This window comes from Suncus etruscus, chromosome 10, assembly GCF_024139225.1.
Source record: "Suncus etruscus isolate mSunEtr1 chromosome 10, mSunEtr1.pri.cur, whole genome shotgun sequence".
Classification (NCBI taxonomy): domain Eukaryota; kingdom Metazoa; phylum Chordata; class Mammalia; order Eulipotyphla; family Soricidae; genus Suncus; species Suncus etruscus.
This window is the reverse complement of record NC_064857.1, coordinates 50,952,995-50,974,852: the sequence shown is the minus strand read 5'-3', so window position 1 is coordinate 50,974,852 and position 21,858 is coordinate 50,952,995. Positions and strand designations below refer to the sequence as shown.

The 21,858-nt window shown below is 41.1% G+C and overlaps 2 protein-coding genes across 2 annotated transcripts in view; one reads left to right on the top strand and one right to left on the bottom strand.

The window, feature by feature from the left end:
• RNF17 (ring finger protein 17) overlaps positions 1 to 21,858 on the top strand; it is a 180,713-nt gene that overhangs the window by 133,468 nt on the left and 25,387 nt on the right. The window contains exon 27 of the mRNA XM_049781640.1: positions 18,024 to 18,143. Coding sequence (XP_049637597.1) covers positions 18,024 to 18,143 — 120 coding nt within the window. The remainder of the gene's footprint in view (positions 1 to 18,023; positions 18,144 to 21,858) is intronic.
• On the bottom strand, positions 15,377 to 16,006 carry LOC126020974 (mitochondrial import inner membrane translocase subunit TIM16-like). Its single transcript, XM_049782601.1, has 2 exons — positions 15,890 to 16,006; positions 15,377 to 15,680 (listed from the first exon to the last, which is right to left on the bottom strand). The coding sequence occupies exons 1-2, from the start codon at positions 15,996 to 15,998 to the stop codon at positions 15,412 to 15,414; spliced, it is 378 nt and encodes a 125-aa protein (XP_049638558.1). The 5' UTR covers positions 15,999 to 16,006; the 3' UTR covers positions 15,377 to 15,411.

Here is a 21,858-nt window from a genome sequence, read left to right as displayed (position 1 = left end):
GCGAACAGATGAAAATAGAAGTCTTTGATAAACTCAACAGAAACAACATAAGAATCATTGGAGTCCCAGAAACCCAGGAAGGAGATCTCCAAGAAGAATCAACTGTCAAAGACATCATCAAAGAGATACTCCCAGAGTTAAAGACTACATGCAATCAAATCCTGCATGCCTGAAGAATACCAGCTAAAAGAGACCCAAAGAAAAACACCCCAAGACATATCCTCGTTACAATGACAAATGCCATAGATAGGGATGGAATAATGAAAGCAGCAAGATCAAAAAGGGAAATTACATTCAAAGGAGCATCCCTAAGACTTACAGCAGACATGTCGCAAGAAACACTCAAGGCCAGAAGACAGTGGTTGGATATTGTGACAAGACTGAATGAAATGAATGCCTCCCCAAGAATACTGCACCCAGCCCGACTCACGTTCAGGTTTGGAGGAAGAATACACAGCTTCACGGATAAACAACAGCTCAGAAACTTCACAGATGATAAACCAGCCTTAAAGGAAAAACTGACAGGTCTACTCAAAGACAAGAGAGATCAGAAACACAGCAAACTTATCTACAAAGATGACATTAAATCCTATGACAATCATCTCCCTCAATGTCAATGGACTAAATTCACCAATTAAAAGACACAGAGTGGCAAAATGGGTCAAAAAGATGAATCCAACCTTCTGCTGCCTACAAGAAACACATCTGAATATTCCGAAAAAACATAGACTCAAAATCAAAGGTTGGAAGAAAATTATCCAAGCAAACAACACCCTGAAAAATGCTGGGGTGGCCATATTAATATCAGATGACACCAACTTTATACTCAGAAAAGTGGTAAGGGACAAAGATGGACGCTATGTACTAATCAAGGGATATGTGCAACAGGAAGAAATCAGACTATTAAACATATATGCACCCAATGAGAGACCAGCAAATTATCTAATACAATTACTGACAAATCTGAAAGAAGAAATCAATAATAACACAATCATTGTGGGAGACTTCAACACAGCCCTATCAACACTTGATAGGTGAACCAGACTGAAACCCAACAAAAACATAACTGAAAAGAGTTATGGAAGAAAGAGGACTAGTAGATATATACAGGACACTCCATCCCAAAAAAACCTGGATACACATTCTTTTCCAATGTACATGGGTCATTCTCCCGAATAGACTACATGCTGACACATAAAACATACCTCCATAAAATCAAGAGGATAGAAATCTTGCAGGCTACCTTTGCTGACCACAAGGCTCTGAAATTAGATGTGAACTACAAAGCCACACAGAAGAAAAACTTTAACAATTGGAAATTAAACACCCTGCTACTGAACAACCAGTGAGTTCGAGATGAAATCAAAAAGGAAATTAAGGGCCCGGAGAGATAGCACAGCGGCATTTGCCTTGCAAGCAGCTGATCCAGGACCAAAGGTGGTTGGTTCGAATCCCGGTGTCCCATGTGGTCCCCTGTGCCTGCCAGGAGCTATTTCTGTGCAGACAGCCAGGAGTAACCCCTGAGCACTGCCGGGTGTGGCCCAAAAACCAAAAAAAAAAAAAAAAAAAAAGAAAAGAAAAGAAAAGAAAAAAAAAAAAGGAAATCAAAACTTTCCTGGAAACAAATGAGAATGAAGACACAAACTGCCAGAATCTATGGGACACAGCAAAAGCGGTCCTGAGAGGAAAATTTATAGCTCTACAAGCACACATCAGGAAGGAAGAAGGAGCATACCTGAATAACTTAATGGCGCAGCTTAAAAAATTAGAAAATGACCAACAAAAGGAACCAAAAATAGGGAGACAGAAGGAAATAACAAAGCTGAAAGCAGAACTCAATGAAGTGGAAAACCAAAAAGCAATCCGAAAGATCAACGAAAGCAGAAGCTGTTTTTTTGAAAAAATAAACAAGATTGATAGACCATTGGCAAAACTCACAAAGAAAGAGAGAAAGAGAAATCTGATAACCCGTATTAGAAATGAAAAGGGGGAGATCACAACAGAAATTGCAGAGATCCAAAGGATAATCAGAGACTACTTTGAGAAACTTTATGCTACAAAACATGAGAACCTAGAAGAAATGGAAAAATTCTTGGACACTTATAACCTTCCACATTTAAGTAAGGGAATGTAGCATATCTAAACACCCCCATCACTACTGAGGAAATTGAAACTGTAATCAAACATCTACCCAAAAAGAAAAGCCCAGGCCCAGATGGTTTTCCTAATGAATTTTTTCAAATCTTTCAAGAGGAGCTACTACCAATCCTAGCCAGACTCTTCCATGAAATTGAAAAAAAGGGAACACTCCCAAACAGCTTTTATGAAGCCAGCATCACCTTGATACCAAAACCAGACAGAGATGCTGCCAAAAAAGGAAATTACAGACCAATATCCCTGATGAATGTTGATGCAAAGATCTTCAACAAAATCCTGGCAAATAGGATCCAATGCATCATCAAGAAGATCATACACTACGACCAAGTAGGCTTCATCCCAGGAATGCAAGGATGGTTTAACATCCGTAAATTTATTAACATCATACACAACATCAACAACAAGAAAAATAAAAATCACATGATCATATCATTAGATGCAGAGAAAGCATTTGATAAGGTCCAACACCCATTCTTGATCAAAACTCTCAGCAAGATGGGAATGGAAGGAACCTTTCTCAGTCTAGTTGAAGCCATCTACCACAAGCCAATGGCAAATATTATCCTCAATGGAGAAAAACTAAAAGCCTTTCCTCTAAATTCGGGTACAAGACAAGGCTGTCCTCTCTCACCACTCCTCTTCAACATACTACTGGAAGTTCTTGCTATAGCGATCAGGAAAGAAAAAGATATCAAGGGAATCCAGATAGGAAAGGAAGAAGTCAAGCTCTCATTGTTTGCAGATGACATGATACTCTACTTAGAAAACCCTAAAGACTCTATCAAAAAGCTTCTAGAAACAATAGATTCATATAGCAAGGTGGCAGGTACAAAATCAACCTACAGAAATCAATGGCCTTTTTATACACCAATAATAATAGGGAAGAGATGGAAGTCAGGAAGGCAATCCCATTCACAATAGTGACACACAAACTCAAATATCTTGGAGTCAACTTGACCAAAGACGTGAAGGACCTATACAATGAAAACTATAAAGCCCTGCTCCAAGAAATAAGAGAGGACACACGGAAATGGAAACACATACCCTGCTCATGGCTTGGCAGGATTAACATCATTAAAATGGCAATACTCCCCAAAGCATTATACAGATTTAATGCGATCCCCTTAAAAATACTCATGACATTCTTCAAAGAAGTGAATCAAACACTTATGAAGTTCATCTGGAACAATAAACATCCTCGAATAGCTAAAGCACTCCTAGGGAAAATGAAAATGGGAGTCATTACTCTCCCCAACTTTAAACTGTATTACAAAGCAATAGTTATTAAAACAGCATGGTATTGGAATAAAGACAGACCCTCAGATCAGTGGAATAGGCTTGAATTCTCAGAGAACATTCCCCAGGCATACAATTACCTAATTTTTGACAAAGGAGCAAGAAATCCTAAGTGGAGCAGGGAAAATCTCTTCAACAAGTGGTGCTGGCAGAACTGGTTAGCCACTTGCAAAAAAGCGAACATAGACCCCCAGTTAACATCATGTATGAAGGTAAAATCCAAATGGATTAAAGACCTCGATATCAGACCAGATACCATAAGGTATATAGAACAACATGTCGGTAAAACACTCCATGACATTGAGACTAAAGGTATCTTCAAGGAGGAAACTGCACTTTCCAAACAAGTGGAAGCAGAGATTAACAGATGGGACTACATTAAACTGAGAAGCTTCTGCACCTCAAAAGAAATAGTGCCCAGGATACAAGAGTCACCCACTGAGTGGGAGAAACTATTCACCCAACATCCTTCAGATAAGGGGCTAATATCCAAAATATACAGGGCACTGACAGAACTTTACAAAAAAAAAAAAAACATCTAATCTCATCAAAAAATGGGGAGAAGAAATGAACAGACACTTTTATAAAAAAGAAATACGAATGGCCAAAAGACACATAAAAAAATGCTCCTCGTCACTAATCATCAGAGAGATGCAAATCAAAACAATGATGAGATACCACCTCACACCACAGAGATTGGCGCACATCACAAATGAGAACAATCAGTGCTGGCAGGGATGTGGAGAGAAAGGAACTCTTATCCACTGCTGGTGGGAATGCCATCTAGTACAGCCTCTATGGAAAGCGATATGGAGGTTCCTTCAAAATCTGGAAATTGAGCTCCCATTCGACCCAGCTATTCCACTCCTAGGGATATACCCTAGGAACACAAGAATACAATACAAAAACCCCTTCCTCACACCTATATTTATTGCAGCACTATTCACAATAACCAGGCTCTGGAAACAACGAAGATGCCCTTCAACAGACAAATAGCTAAAGAAACTGTGGTACAAGGTCCAAATAGCTTTAAAAGCACCTAACTTTTTTTGATGCCTGGGTTGTGTATCATTGTGGCTTCTAGTAATGATGCACATTGCCCAAGTCTAAGGATTTCTACTTCTCATTTCAACCTGGTTCTAACATTTCAGCATTCTACACAGATGAACTAACCACCACCCATATCATACACATGCATGCCAGATCTATTGATGTGCTGTTTCCCTGACTCTCTAAGAATGGCAGGAGGGCAGCTAAGGTTGGTCAAGAAAAGCAGGATGTCTCCAGGACAAAAAAAGCCCTGTTGGAGATGCTACCAAAAAAGAAAATTACAGACCAATATCCCTGATGAACACAGATGCAAAAATCTTCAACAAAATCCTGGCAAATAGGATTCAATGCCTCATCATGATCAATTATTATGATCAATTGGTTTCATCCCAGGAATGCAAGGATGGTTCAACATCTGTAAATCTATCAACATAATACACAACATCAACAACAAGAAAAATAAAAATCACATGATCATATCAATAGATGCAGAGAAAGCATTTGATAAGGTCCAACACCCATTCTTGATCAAAACTCTCAGCAAGATGGGACTATAGTAAAAACAAAACTTATGAGCAAATTCTTATGCACACTGCATATATCTTATTTTGCAATGAAGAAACAAAACAGATACAAATACAATATGTGGCCCGCGGGACATAGTTTGAGGACCACTGAGCTAAAGCAATCACTGGGAAAAAGAATATGGGAGGCATTACTTTCCCCAACTTTAAATTGTATTACAAAGCAATAGTTATCAAAACAGCATGGTACTGGAATAAAGACAGACCCTCAGATCAGTGGAATAGGCTTGAGTACTCAGAGAATGTTCCCCAGACATACAATCACCTAATCTTTGATAAAGGAGCAAGAAATCCTAAATGGAGCAAAGAAAACCTCTTCAACAACTGGTGTTGGCACAATTGGCTAGCCACTTGCAAAAAAGTGAACTTAGACCCCCAGTTAACATCATCTACGAAGGTAAAATCCAAATGGATTAAAGACCTCTATATCAGACCTGATACCATAAGGCAGGGGTGGCAAACATGCGGCTCTAGAGCCCCATGAGGCTCCCAGCCAAAATGAATGTGGCTCTTTGCCTCTTATCATTATTTTGTATATTGTGGCTCTTTGCCAAGTTTGGATTTTGTTATTCTGCTTCTGAGGAGGGACCTCTAAGGAGAGATCTCCGAGCGCGTAGTCCCGCCCCCAGGCTGCGTGGTCCCATCTCCCATCCCTCGGAAACAACTGAGCAGGCCAGTGAGTGAGGGGACCCATGTGTCACATGTTGGGTCACATCTTGCCGTTAGTTCTTAGTGTAGAGGACGCAGCACACCCTCACCATCACTGCAGGATTTTCACCCTCACTCAAAATGGCAAAATGCAATATGTGTTTAATATATTATTGTTAAAATTATATGCTTTTGTGTGAGTGTCTGTTTTGGCAGGTCACTGTGTGGTGTGGCTCTCTGAATCACAGTTTAAAATTTTGGCTCTTTGTGTCGAATTTGTTCACCACCCCTGCCATAAGGTATATAGAACAACACGTAGGCAAAACACTCCAGGAACATTGAGACTAAAGGCATCTTCAAGGAGGAAACTGCACTCTCCAAACAAGTGAAAGCGGAGATTAACAGATGGGAATATATTAAGCTGATAAATTTCTGCACCTCAAGGAAATAGTGCCCAGGATACAAGAGCCACCCACTGAGTGGGAGAAACTATTCGCCCAATACCCATCAGATAAGGGGCTAATCTCCAAAATATACAAGGCACTGACAGAACTTTACAAGAAAAAAACATCTCTAATCCCATCAAAAAATGGGGAGTAGAAATGGACAGACACTTTGATAAAGAAGAAATACAAATGGCCAAAAGGCACATGAAAAAATGCTCCACATCATTAATCATTAGGGAGATGCAAATCAAAACAGCTATGAGGTACCACCTCACACCACAGAGATTGGCACACATCACAAAGAATGAGAACAAGCAGTGTTGGTGGGGATGCGGAGAGAATGGAACTCTCTTTTTTTTTTTTTTAATTATGAGAACAAAGATGCAAAGAAAGAGGACAAGGTAAAGTTACAGTGGAAGGATGATCACCCATAAACAGAATTCTCCGAAGAAGTCCCCTTGCTGATATCTTAACTTTGAACGAGAAAGAAACTCTTATCCACTGCTGGTGGGAATGCTGTCTAGCCCAACCTTTATGGAAAGCGATATGGAGATTCCTCCAAAAACTGGAAATCGAGCTCCCATACGATCCAGCTATACCACTCCTAGGAATATACCATAGGAACACAAAAATACAATACAAAAATCCCTTCCTTACACCTATATTTATTGCCGCACTATTTACCATAGTCAGACTCTGGAAACAACCAAGATGCCCTTCAACAGATTAATGACTAAAGAAGCTGTGGTACATCACTAATCATCAGGGAGATGCAAATCAAAACAATGATGAGATACCACCTCACACCACAGAGAATGGCACACATCACAAAGAATGAGAATAAACAGTGTTGGCGGGGATGTGGAGAGAAAGGAACTCTTATCCACTGCTGGTGGGAATGCCGTCTAGTTCAACCTTTATGGAAAGCGATATGGAGATTCCTCCAAAAACTGGAAATCGAGCTCCCATATGATCCAGCTATACCACTCCTAGGAATATACCCTAGGAACACAAAAATACAATACAAAAACCCCTTCCTTACACCTATATTTATTGCAGCACTATTTACCATAGCAAGACTCTGGAAACAACCAAGATGCCCTTCAACAGATGAATGGGTAAAGAAACTGTGGTACATATACACAATGGAATATTATGCAGCTGTCAGGAGAGATGAAGTCATGAAATTGTCCTATACATGGATGTACATGGAATCTATTATGCTGAGTGAAATAAGTCAGAGAGAGAGAGAAAAAAAACGCAGAATGGTCTCATCTATGGGTTTTAAGAAAAATGAAAGACATTCTTGCAATAATAATTTTCAGACACAAAAGAGAAAAGAGCTGGAAGTTCCAGCTCACCACAGGAAGCTCACCACAAAGAGTTATGAGTTTAGTTAGAGAAATAACTACATTTTGAACTGTCCTAATAATGAGAATGTATGAGGGAAATGGAGAGCCTGTTTAGAGTACAGGCGGGGGTCGGGTGGGGAGGAGGGAGACTTGGGACATTGGTGATGGGAATGTTGCACTGGTGATGGGTGGTGTTCTTTACATGACTGAAACCCAAACACAATCATGTATGTAATCAAGGTGTTTAAATAAAAAAAAAAAGAAACTGTGGTACATATACACAATGGAATATTATGCAGCCATCAGGAGAAATGAAGTCATGAAATTTTCCTATACATGGATGTATATGGAATCTATTATGCTGAGTGAAATGAGTCAGAGAGAGAGACACAGAATGATCTCACTCATCTATGGGTTTTAAGAAAAAATGACATTCTTGCAATAAGTATTTTCAGAGAGAAAAGAGGAGGGCTGGAAGTTCCAGCTCACCTCATGAAGCTCACCACAAAGAGTGATGAGTTTAGTTAGAGAAATAACTACATTGTGAACTATCCTAACAGTGAGTTTGTATGAGGGAAATAGAAAGCCTGTCTACAGTACGGCGAGGGGGGGGAGGAGGGTTGGGACATTGGTAGTGGGAATGTTGCACGGGTGATGGGGGGTATCCTCTTATTATATGGCTGTAACCCAACCACAATCATGTTTGTAACCAAGGTGTTTAAATAAAAAATATTAGTAAAAAAAAAAAAAAAGATCCCTGTTGGCCTATTCAGACTACCCACTGATCCTGGCCCTTCCTCTCTGCTCTCAGTCTGTTTCTTAGGGGAACAGATAAAGAGCTCTTCTGGTACCCAGCAGGCAAGTTAAAGCATGAGGTCATTGTAAACCTAAGACAGTGAGATTACCTTTTTCAGGCTTTCTAGTTTAGGTAAATAACCAACATGTTCTTAGTAGACAAGGAGCTTATGGCAAACTTCTGAAGATTATGACTGATGCATTCTAATTTATAAAATAAGAGGTTATTAAGGCTTTCCCTCTCTCAGACTAGGGACCTGTATTTGTATACTTTCTCATTGTTTCTATTTTTCTTTCTGAATGGGTTAAGGATTCATTCTTTTCCTGAATAGCTTCCTTCAATTTGTCATAATTAGCAGACTTACTGAGACACTTCTTCATCCCTTTATTAAGCAATTAATCATGTGACCTCATTTTCCTACCTCCACTGCTTTGATAATTCCATTCTGGGTCTGTTAAGGGAACTACAGTAAAACCCAGGGTAATTGCTCGGATCAGTTGTCAGGAACTCATCTGCATAGGCCTTTGCCAAGTCGGCTAAGACACTTCTTTTAAACTAAGCCCATAGGTCTATGTTGATGAGTTCCTGACAGCTGACCCAAGCAATTTATGATGCAGCTATCTGTGCTTTTTCTTCCAGAGTGCAACTGTTGGGTATCACCCCAGGTGAACTCAGAGATGAAAATAAAGGCTGGGAATTTCTCTGTAAATTTTAAAGAATCTTCCCAAAAATCTCCCTAGCTGCTGTTTGCCTTGGTGAAGATCACTCTTCTAGAAGGATACATGAACCTTCACTATGCTTGCCTATCTGTTAGGGGGTACTTCGAGGAAACATTTGGGCCAGTTTGGGAAGGCAACAGTCTCCGCTCCTGTACTTAATGAACTAGCTTCTTCAGGAATGGGGCCTGCCTCTGCTGATGGGAGCAAGCTCCTGTGTGTCTCACAGCACAAATGTGCTATCCTTTCGTAGATAGATAGCATTACTTCTGAGCTGCTTATGGAACGGAAGTAGGATTTTGTATTACCACATTTGACTGCGCTGTTATTTGGGAGGAAAGTAGGCTGCTCCGGGGCTGCCAAACTGGGAGGCTATGAGTGATTTTGGCAAGGAACAGAGTAGTTTGGGTCAGTTGGAACTCTGAAATTTTAGCAGGCTCTGCCATTCCTGAAGGCGGAAGGAAATCCTCCAGTGAGATTGTCTGCGGGAGATTTAACATTAGAATATCATCTACAGGATCTGGTAATGTGTTTTTTTAAATAATTTTTATTGAGAAGACCAATGTGAAGTACAAGTGTTTCACAGTTATATTCAAGGTACATAGTGACAGTGAATTAGGGCAATTCCCACCACCAGTGTTGACCTTCCTCCGCAACTATTCCCAGCATGCATCCCATAACTTCACCCTTAGCTCCCTGGACTGCTAGTGTAACAGGTCTCTTTTGTGTATAGCTTGCTGTAGTTTGGGTCTCTTGATTCTCTTGTCGTTGACTTGGATTGGGTATTGAGGTCTGATCATTTTTTATTTTCACTCAGTGCTCATGAGACTACTTTACCCTTAGTACCATCCACTTTTTTATTTCTCAATTTGTAGGAAGCCATAGAAATATGAATCAGAACAAGATGATTTATGTTTTATGGTTCTATTAAAAAAAAACAAAAGCGAGGAGCCAGAGTGGTGGTGCAGCAGTAGGGTGTTTGCCTTGCACACATGAGTGACCTAGGAGAGACCACGGTTCAATCCCCGACGTCCTATATGTTCCCCCAAGCTAGGAAGCCAGGAGTAGCCCCTGAGTGTCTCTGGGTGTGGCCCAAAAACAAACAAACAAAAAAAGCGGGTGGGAGCCCCTGTCTAGAATCTATAAATATAAATTTATGGGCCAGAGAGATAGCACAGCAGTAAGGCATTTGCCTTGCAAGCAGCCAACCCAGGACCAACGGTTCGAATCCCAGCATTCTGTATGGTCCCCGTGCCTGCCAGGATCGATTTCTGAGAACAGAGTCAGGAGTAACCCCTGAGCGCTGCTTGGTGTGGCCCAAAAAACAAACAAACAAACAAACTATATATATATATATATATATATATATATATATATATATATATATATATTTAAAAGAAGAAAAAAACGGAGGCTGATGTGGCATGTTTGGTATTTATTTTTGGAGTTTTTGCATAGGCACAGTAAGTATTGGGGAAATTAGAAAGGAAATTCCCTTGGCCTAAGAGATACAGGATGTCTCTGCCCTTAAAGCATACTGTCATGAGGCCAACTACAGGTTCCAGACATGTTCATTATCGAACCTCCAGATCTTTCTTTATGGTGCCAGGAAACGTTTTGCTCAGTATGGTTGTCAAAGTTAGGATCTGGTTTTTTTCCTGAGACATTCACTTAAAAGTATGGCAGTCCTCTCCATTTCCTAAATCTTGGCATAATACACAAGAAATTGCATTGCTTTTTCTTTACTTTTAGCAAAAAAAGGTCCAGTTGTAAGATGGTATGTTAATGTAAGCTGCCATTTACTGGCCATCTTTATATTTGGGCCACATTATATTACAAAGGCAGGTAAGACACTTCTGTTAAGCCTATCTAAGTGTAAGCTCTTCCACATAGTAAACAACTCCAAGGGAAATCTTTGGAAACTGAAGTAGAATTTTCCATACTTTTCTGAGTACCATCAGCAACCTATGAAATGGAGAACACCTAAAACAGAACAATTCCCTGGCTTTTATTTTTCTCAAAGTCCTTTTAACATTCTCCTGAGGGGATTTAATCCCTGATTTACATAGGGGGCTCTAAACCCTTCTGCTTTTACAACCCCATACCATTTATAGGAAACTAAATGTTGCATGAGGGCATGCCACCTCCTATCCTGGCCCCTAAAAGCTATTAGAGAGCCATTTGGTTAGATATCTCCATCAGCGACCTCTGTGCTGCATCCCAAGAGTCCCTGGGGTTCTGGCAGTGTATACTAACATGGCTGCTTGCTGAGTGTAGCAAAGGGCTATGGATTTTGAGGACCTGCTTCTGCCTCATTAACTTGCTGGTCTTTTCTGATCAAGATTTTTTGGGCTGTCTTTAGTTAGACTTATACCTGAGGCTATGCTATCCTCATTTACATCTCATTTCATCCTCATTTTATCTCTAGCTACTTCCCTCTGTTAAATTCAGAACAGATTAAGAGTTACAGCATGGGGGTTGATTTTATTACATAAAGCCCCCAAATCTTAAATTTCTTACACCACTGTGTACCTCCTATTGTGGTTGATGGTACAAGACAAACAAGGTCTCGTGAAGGCCACACATTCACAGAGCTTATTATTGTCCTCACTCTCATTGCCTTAATTTTCCAAAGGGAGCATACCTCTATGGAAGATTTTCACAATGATCTCCTTCCTCAAGTTCTTCACTGCAACATCCCTTCATAGTCTCATCTGAAGTCACCAATTTCTTTTTTTGTTCTTTCTTTTTTTTTAATTATGATGCCAGTATTCTTAGTTGATTATCTTGCCTGAGCTTTCAGGGTCATTGCATTCCCTCACAGAAAAGAATTTTAGGAGGAGAGGAGCAGTGAAATCAAAACAGATTTTATTTATTAATTTTTTTTCTTGAGGGGTATTCTTGGGCCACATATGGCACTGCTCAGGCGTTACTCCTGGCTCTGTGCACAGGAATTACTGCTGGCAGGCTCAGGGGACCATATGGGATGCTAGGGAACATATGGCATGCAAAGCAAATGCTCTCCCTGCCAATCACTGATGCCCCCTCAAAGTATTGAGGAAAGAGAATAGGAAGGGAAGAGTAACATGCTCATGAGAGAGTGAGTGCCTGCTTCTCCAAAGGAGGAGAGAGAGAGAGAGAGTGCCTGCTTCTCCAAAGATGGAGAGAGCCTCGGTAAACAACTCAGCATGAAAGTAATAAAGTAGCCATCTCAAGAGGAGATGTGTGGGCCACATGTGTATGCATTGACTGTGTTCATGGGCCCAGGGAGCACATGTGTTGACTGTTATATTTTTGTGATGAGTTTAGAGAGAGCTTTATAGATCTTGGATATCAACCCATAAAAAGATTTTTTTGGCCAGGAATTTCATGAGAAAGTTGAATAGGCTAAGCACAGATACTTGGGTATCTATACATGTGATATGTAGATCTTTCTGGCAGTGCCATATGTGGGGCTGGGAACCAAACCAGAATAGAGTACATCTAAGAAAAACACTTAAGACCCTGTCCTCCAACACTATGCATATAGTTTTGATGATGAAAACTGAATTACCTCTCTGGTGCAGGTTATCAGTAGTGGGGATGATATAAGAATATACAGAAAATCTCTGTACCTTCATCTCAATTTCTGTGTGTAACCAAAACTGCTTTTTTATTAAAAAAATTTCTTGGGGCTGGAGCAATAGCACAGCAGTAGGGTGTTTGCCTTGCATGCAGCTGATCCAGGATGGACTGGGTTCAATCCCCAGTGTCCTGAACCAAGAGCAGTTTCTGAGTGCATAGCCAGGAGTAACCCCTGAGAGTCACCAGGTGTGGCCCAAAAGCAAAATAAAGTCTTCTTGAAGACTTCAAATAAGTCAAACCACTGTCCTTCTGCATACAAGGCAAACACCCTACCTCCATGTTATCTCTCCAGCCCCAGAAGGCCAGCCTTCTAACCCACTTCTTTTTGGCACCTTGACATGACTTCTGGCCCAGTTGTCTGAGAATGATAAAGAAAGAGGTTCCATGGCCCGCTGAACATTGTTGGAAACCCCCCCCCCACACACACACACACCTTTTCCAACTCCAAAGGAATAACTGTTTCTCCAAAGGAGAAATGTCAAAAACGTTTGAGGAACGTTGAAGCTTACTGCAAAGAGTCCTGAGTGCAGTTAGAGAAATAACTACACTAACCACTATCATGACAGTGTTAGTAAGTGAGAAAAGTAGAATGCCTGTTTCGAATACAGGAGGCAGGGGTGTGAAAGGAGGGAAATGGGGGACACTGGTGATGGGGATTGTTCTTTTTATGACTGAAACCCAATTACAAACATGTTTATAACCATGGTGCTTAATAAAGATATTATTTAAAAGAAGAAAAAAAAAAAGACTGTGTGATTCTCCCACAAAGGAAGTATTGTTTACAAAGTTCCTCAAATTTACTTGACTTTGAAGCTGCAAATCACTGAGGATTTTATATGTTGGAGACTTTAATTCCAGTACAAGTAAAGGACCTGAGTTCAATTCTCAGCCCTACATATGATCCCCCAAGCACCATCAGGAATTATCCCTGAGCACAGAGCCAGGAGTAAGCCCTGAACACAGAGGATATGACCCAAAAAAAAATTCTAAAGTTTAAAAAAGGATAGGCAGAGTGGTAGCGCAGTGGGAGGGCATTTGCTTTGCATGCGGCTGACCTAGGCCAGGAGCGATTTCTGAGCGCATAGCCAGGAGTAACCCCTCAGTGTAACCAGGTGTGGTCCCCAATAAAATTTTTTTAAAAATTAAAGACTTTGATTCTCTCCTTCCCTGCTCAGAGATATCTTTCTTCCCCTCTCCTCTCTTCCCCTCCTTTCCCTTCCCCTCCTCTCCTTCTGAGGTTATGGGGTTCCACATAGCCACCAGGGAGGCCAAGCACTGGCAGACAATGAGTCCAGAGCCCCAGAACAGGCCTGGGCGTGAGCTATGGAGAAAATAAAAAAAATAAAAGATAAATGTTTTGACAGTGAGATTTGATATATGGTGGAATGAGTGAGTACAGTTATTCCTTTGGAGTTGGGAAAGGTGTGTGTGTGTGGGGGGGGGGTTTCCAACAGGGTTCAGTGGGCCATGGAACCTCTTTCTTTGTCATTCTGAGACAACTGGGCCAGAAGTCAGTGTCAAGGTGCCAAAAGAAATGAGTTAGAAGGTTTAGAAGGCTGGCCTTCTGGGGCCGGAGAGATAACATGGAGGTAGGGCATTTGCCTTGCATGCAGAAGACAGTAGTTTGAATCCCGGCATCCCATATGGTCCCCCGAGCTTGCCAGGAGTGATTTCTGAGCATAGAGCCAGGAGTAACCCCTGAGCACTGCTGGTGTGACACAAAAACAAAAACAAAAACAAAAAAAGAGGCTGTCCTTCAAGGGCTGCTCTCTCTGTCTAGCCCTCTTTCTAGCCCCAGTATTGCTTTTCTCTGAAGAATTTTTAGACTCATATTTAGTTTCATTTTTAGTTTCATATATCCTTCTGGAATTACTTTTTCTTTTACTGCCAAGAAGTCCTTTCTGTTACCTCAGGTTTTAGTAGTAAATTTTTAATACATATCTTTATTTAAGAACCATAATTACAAACATGTTTGTAGTTGGGTTTCAGTTATATAAACCCCCCTTTCACCAGTGCAACACTCCCACCACCAATGCCCTCCATCTTCCTCCTCCTCATCCCTTGCCTGCATTCAACAGGCATTCTATTTCTCTCACTACCATTGTCATTGTAGTTGTTGGTGTAGTCATTTCTCCAACTGACTTCACCACTCTTTGTGGCAAGCTTCATATCGTGGGCTGGACCTACCAGCCTTCATCTCTATTGTCTCTGTGAATTATTACAATAATGTTTTTTATTTTTCTTAAAACCCATAGATGAGAGAAACTATTCTGTGTCTAGCTCTCTCCTTCTGACTTATTTTACTAAGCATAACAGTTTCCATGCCCGTCCATGTATAGGAAAATCTCATGACTTTATCTCTTCTTACGGCTGCATAGTATTCCATTGTTGTAGATGTACCACAGTTTCTTTAGCCACTTATCTGTTGTCGGGTAACTGGATTGTTTCCAGATTCTGGTTATTGTAAACAGCGCTCTGTTGTTGGGTATCTGGATTGTTTCCAGATTCTGGTTATTGTAAATAGCACTGCAATGAAAAGAGGTGTGCAGAAGGCATTTTTGTGTTGTGTTTTTTGTATTCCTAGGGTATATCCCTAGGAGTGGTATAGCTGGATCCTATGGGAGTTCAATTTCCAGGGTTTTTTTTTTGTTTTTGTTTTGTTTTTTGCAGAAAAGGCATTTATTACCACGCTATAAATTAGGGGTGAGGGTGGGGGTGTGGGAGCAGGGGTGCAGGGCCAAGTCACGTCTTAGGCTCTTTCCCTTGGTCCTGTGCCTGGATCCGGAGCTCCTCATCCAGGCGCTCCTTGGCTCGGACCACCTTGGACTGCAGGTAGAAGGAGCCACCCAGAGACTTGTCATTGACCTTGAATAGGTACTCATAGTTCTTCTGCACCTCCTCAGCGCTCAGCTGGGACACATTCAGGATCTGCTGGGCCTCCTGCAGGCTGAGGCCAGAGAGATCGGATGCCACCTCAGACTGCTGACCAGCACGGCCCCGGGCATCTGCAGCTGCTCGGCTGGCTGCAAACTCTTTTTTTTTTTTTTGTTTTTTTTTGTTTTTGGGCCACACCCGTTTGACGCTCAGGGGTTACTCCTGGCTATGTGCTCAGAAATTGGCCCTGGCTTGGGGGGACCATATGGGATGCCGGGGGATCGAACCGCGGTCCTTCCTTGGCCAGCGCTTGCAAGGCAGACACCTTACCTCCAGCGCCACCTACCCGGCCCCATGGCTGCAAACTCTTGACGCAGAGCACGGGCAAAGGCCCTGCCCACCACCTGCACCCCCATCACAATGATCTGAGCCAGGTACTTGGCCATGACAGCCATGCCGTGCTGTCTCCCCAATTTCCAGGTTTTTTGAGGAATTTTCATATTGCTTTTCATAAAGGCTGAACAAAATGACATTCCCATCAGCGGTGTATGAGAGTTCCTTTCTCTCCACATCCCCACCAGCACTGATTGTTCTTGTTCTTTGTGATGTGTGCCTATCTCTGTGGCGTGAGATGGTATCTCATCGTTGTTTTGATTTGCATCTCCCTGATGATTAGTGATGTCGAGCATTTTTTCATGTGCCTTTTGACCATTTGTATTTCTTCTTTGAGGAAGTGTCTGTTCATTTCTTCTACCCATTTTTTGATGGGGTTGGATATTTTTTCTTGTTCTGTCAGTACCTTGTATATCTTAGATATTAGCCCCTTATCTGATGGGTATTGGGTGAGTAGTTTCGCCCATTCTGTGGGGAGAGGGCCTTTGTTTCCTCATCACTATTTCCTTCGAGGTGCAGAAGCTTCTTACAGCTTAATATAGTCCCGTCTGTTTATCTCTGCTTCCACTTGTTTGGACAGTGCTATTTCCTCCTCGAAGATACCTTTAGTCTCAATGTCATAGAGTGTTTTGCCTACATGTTGTTCTATATATCTTATTGCGACCCCCTAAGACCCTGCCCGCAGGGTGGACTGAGGATCACGAAGTAATTCGTGGGTCACGAGCGGGATCCGACCTAAAAAGGAGGAAAGAGGCTGAGAAAGAAATGAGCTCAAGTCAAGCTGGCTGATCAAGAGCTGAATTTATTTATTTATTTATTTTTGGTTTTTTGGGCCACACCCGGCGGTGCTCAGGGGCCACTCCTGGCTGTCTGCTCAGAAATAGCTCCTGGCAGGCACGGGGGACCATATGGGACACCGGGATTCGAACCAACCACCTTTGGTCCTGGATCGGCTGCTTGCAAGGCAAACGCCGCTGTGCTATCTCTCCGGGCCCAAGAGCTGAATTTATTAAGGCAAGACAAGCTTATATAGTTCTACAGCATAAGGAAGAAGCTTTCAGTACTTTTCCATGGTATAGAAAGGTAGGGGGGTTGTGGAGGAAAGACTTTCCAGTTTTACAACATACCCTTACTTATATCGCATAGACTTATATCGCACAGACATTCTTTCACAATGGTAGCTTAACAGGATGTGATCTTATCTTAGCAACTCAGGCAGTTTACTGGAGCATCTTGTGACTTGTTTGGTTAACATTTCTTTTAGGTCCAGGGGGTAAATGCCACAGTAGCAGCCTGTCAGGTACACAGGCCTTTGGTTTCTCAGGCATCAGAGACTCCATTTTGCTCTCTAGCTCTAACAGCCTCCAACACCTTATGGTTCCGGGTCTGATATCAAGGTCTTTAATCCATCTCGATTTGACCTTTGTGCATGGTGTTAGATGGAGGTTCGAGTTAGCTTTTTTACATGTGCCTGACCAGTTGTCCCAACACTATTTGTTGAAGAGGCTTTCCTTGTTCCCTTTTGCATGTCTTGCTCCTTTATCAAAGATTATTTGATTGTATGTCTGGGGAACATTCTCTGAATACAAGTCTATTCCATTGATGTGGGGGTCTGTCTTTTTTTTTTTTTTTGGTTTTTGGGCCACACCCGGCGGTGCTCAGAGGTTAATTCTGGCTTTCTGCTCAGAAATAGCTCCTGGCAGGCACAGGGGACCATATGGGACACCGGGATTCGAACCAACCACCTTTGGTCCTGGATCGGCTGCTTGCAAGGCAAACGCCACTGTGCTATCTCTGTCTTTATTCCATAGCATACTATTTTAATGGCTAGTGCTTTGTAGTACAATTTAATGTTGGGGAAAGTGATACCTCCATCTTTTTTTCCCTAAGGGTTGTTTAGCTATTCGTGGATGTTTATTGTTCCATATGAATTTCAGGAGTGTTTGATCTACTTCTTTGAAGAATGTCATGGGTATTCTTAGAGAAATTGCATTAAATCTGTACAATGCTTCAGGGAGTATTGCCATTTTAATGATGTTAATCATCAGAAGTAAATCTTAATTATATATCTTCTTTTACTGTTTCAGGTACAATATTTAGACCATGGATTCACTGAGAAGATTCCACAGTGTCATCTGTACCCTATTTTGCTATATCCTGATACACCCCAGTTTTGTATTCCTTGTCAGCTCCATAAAACTGTACCTGTGAGTAACAGTAATTTGTGGGATAATTCTTTTTAAAGTTTTATAAACCACTTTTAGAAATTAAAATGTAAAATGAAATTCTTTTTAGTTTCAACAAAAATAATAAAATATCTGCGATGGAAGGATAGCACAACCAATAGCACATTTACCTTGTACATGGCCAACTCTGGTTCAATCCGCACCCACCCCCATATGGTCCCTTGACTCCCCTGGAATAGTCCCTAAACATAGAACTAGGAGTAAGCCCTAAGTAATGCTAGGTGTGGCCCAAAATCCAAAAGAATTATAACAATAAAATATCTAAAGTAAGTTTAATAAGATAGCCCTTTTAAGAAAAAAAATACTATGCCTTCAATGTTTAAGGAGTCACATAAATTTCATGGCTTTAGATTGCTTTGTGTACTGCTAAAAAATGTTATAATGTACTACAATCTGGGGACTTGTGGACAAAGTAATTGTACATGGGTTCTGCCTTATTTATCTTTTTTATTATTAATTTTTATTTTGACCACAGTGGATTACAAATCTACAGTAATATTTTAGGTACATAATGACATTGAATCAGGTATTTCCACCACCAATGTTGTCCTCCCTCTACCCCTGTTCCCAGCATGTGTCCCATATCCCCTCCTTTGGCCCTCCGGCTGCTAATGTAAGTGTTCTCCTCTGTGTTCAGACCTGATTTTTTTATTGTTTTTTTTTTAATTTTTTATTTTTCATTATGAGAACAAAGATGCAAAGAAAGAGGACAAGGTAAAGTTACAGTGGAAGGACAATCACCCATAACATAATTCTCAGAAGTCCCCTTGCTGATATCTTAACTTTGAAATTTCAGCCAAAGAACATTAAGATAAATAAGACAGAATCCATGTACAATTACTTAGTCCCTCAAGTCCCCAGATTGTAATACATTATAATATTTCTTAACAGCACACAAGGCAATCTAAAGCCATAAAACTTACATAACTCCTTAAACATTACAGGCATAGTATTTTTCTACATTTCCATGTACATGCATATTAGTTTAAGTTAACCTCAAATTTTAAGTGGGTTCTTTTTAAGGATTAGAGTCAAAGGAGCACAGTAAAAATGGTGTTAGAGTGGCAATTGTTGTTTGCATAGGCCCACCAAAATATGAGGGACATGGAAATGAATAACCTTGGCCTAAATACAAAGAGACCCAGCCCCTGAAGTTTCCTGGCACAAAACCAACTCTAGGCTCCAAACAAGCTAGATCATCCAATCCAAGACATTGTCTGTAGTCCCAACACACTTTTATTTTTCACACAGTCTCTTTATTGGTATCATGTTTCCGTATTAAAGATCCTGGAATCTGCATATCCTACATTGAAGTCAGGATGTGGAGCGTCCTCTCCTTTCACCTCACAATCAAAGGGCAATGCAGGGAGCCCTGTCCTGTAAGCAGGTCGTTGTTGTTATTAAGTCTTCTCAGTGTTAAGGGAAGTCTCTTTTGAGCAGGTCAATGTCTGAGCAGTGTAGGGTCTTCCGTGGTAGAGGATTACTTCCAGGTGATGTTATAGACAAGCCTGGATGTTTCGTGGATGGCTTCCCTGATTCAGGGGTGAATGGAAAATGCCCTTTTTTCTGAGGTCTGTGCCAGGTCGTTATGTCAGTGTTCAGGGTGTAAGGTCCCTTTGCACTACAAGATTTGTGTGTTCCAATCTCTATTAGATAGGATCTTATTTGTATGTATAGTATTTTCCCATTTTAATGTGCCTATGCAAAAGAGCAATGCCATGTGGTGTTATTGGCGCATATGGGGGCCATAAGAATAAGTCCAACTGATTCCCATGATATGGTTCAATCATAAGCATTAAATTGGGGGACTCTTTCACCAAAATTCCTTGTTGAATAGCTCATAAAGAGAAGATAAAAAGTGGTTAGAATTGTCATTGTATAAGAGAATATTTAGTAAGACTTATAGTTGTCAGGGAAAAACAAAATATTCTAAAGACATACGTGTCCATTTTATGTCTTTTGATACAGTTCAGGGTTTTTACACACAATGCACGGCTTAGGTCTGTGATTAGGATTGTGCAATACTAAAGTTAAAAAGAGTAATGTGGGTTAGTGATGTTTGGGTGAGAGAGTTAAGGAGTAAAAAAGAGCTTTGTAGGGTTCTGGGATAGGGCAGAATACAAAATGAACATTCTGTAGTTTTTGGATGCATAGGGAGGAATTTCTCACCCCCTTCCCCCCAGAGCCTGATTAACCAGGCGTGGCCCTGAAGACCCGCCTGGTGTGGGGGGATCTCGGTCCCCTGGACTAAGTGGTCAGCCCAGAGGGCCTGTCTGCCTTATTTTTCTTAATGTTCTTTGACTGTAAGTTCAATATTTAGGCGTCATCAAGGGGATTACTTCTGAGAACTCTGTTTATGGGCGATTGTCCTTCCACTGTAACTTTACCTTGTCCTCTTTGCATCATTGTTCTCATAATTAAAAATAAAAAATTAAAAAAAAAAGAAAAAAAAACACATTTTAGAAGCTTACCACAAAGACTGATAAGTGTGGCTAGAAAAATAACCACACTAACAACTACCATGATAATGATAGAGAAATACAATTCCTGTCTCAAAAACAGGCAGGAATTGGGGGAATTCCTGTCTCAAAGACAGGCAGGGAGTGTGGGAGGAGGTAAATGAGGAACCTTGGTGTCAGAAAAGTTGCACTGGTGAAGGGGGGGGAGTGTATGTTTTATGACTGAAGCACAATTACGAACATGTTTGTAACCATAATGCTTAAATAAATTATTTTAATAATATCTTAAACATCATGATTACAAACATGACTATAGTTGGGTTTCAATCACAAAAAGAACACCCCTCATTCTCACCACCAGTGCCCCCCATCTCCCTCTTCCCACACCCTCTGCCTTTATTTAAGACAGGCATTCTACTTCTCTCACTCACTCATTAACCTTGTCATGGTAGTTATTAGTGTATTATTTCTCTAACTGCACTCACCACCTTTGAGGTGAGCTTCACATTGTGAGCCAGTCCTCATGGTCCTCATATCTCTGTTGTCTCTATGTATTATTACAATAATGTCTTTTATTTTTCTTAAAACCCATAGATAAGTGAGGGGCCCAGAGAGATAGCACAGCGGCGTTTGCCTTGCAAGCAGCCGATCCAGGACCAAAGGTGGTTGGTTCGAATCCCGGTGTCCCATAGGGTCCCCCGTGCCTGCCAGGAGCTATTTCTGTGCAGACAGCCAGGAGTAACCCCTGAGTACCGCTGGGTGTGGCCCAAAAAACAAAACAACAACAACAAAAAAAAAAAACATAGATAAGTGAGACTATTCTGTCTCTCTCTCCCTCTGACTTATTTCACTCTGCATAATAGTTTCTGTGTTCATCGTGTATAGGAAAATTTCATGACTTCATCTCTCCTGACTGCTGCATAATATTTCATTGTGTATATGTACCACAGTTTCTTTAGCCATTCATCTGTTGAAGGGTATCTTGGTAGTTTCCAGAATCTGGCTATTGTAAATAGTGCTGCAATGAATATAGGTGTGAGGAATGTATTACTGTATTGCATTTTTATGTTCCTAGGATATATCCCTAGGAATGGTATAGCTGAATCATATGGGAGCTCAATTTTCAGTTTTTTGAGGGATCTCCATATTGTTTTCCATAAGGGCTGGACTAGATGGCATTCCCACCAGCAGTAAATGAGAATTCCTTTCTCCCTACA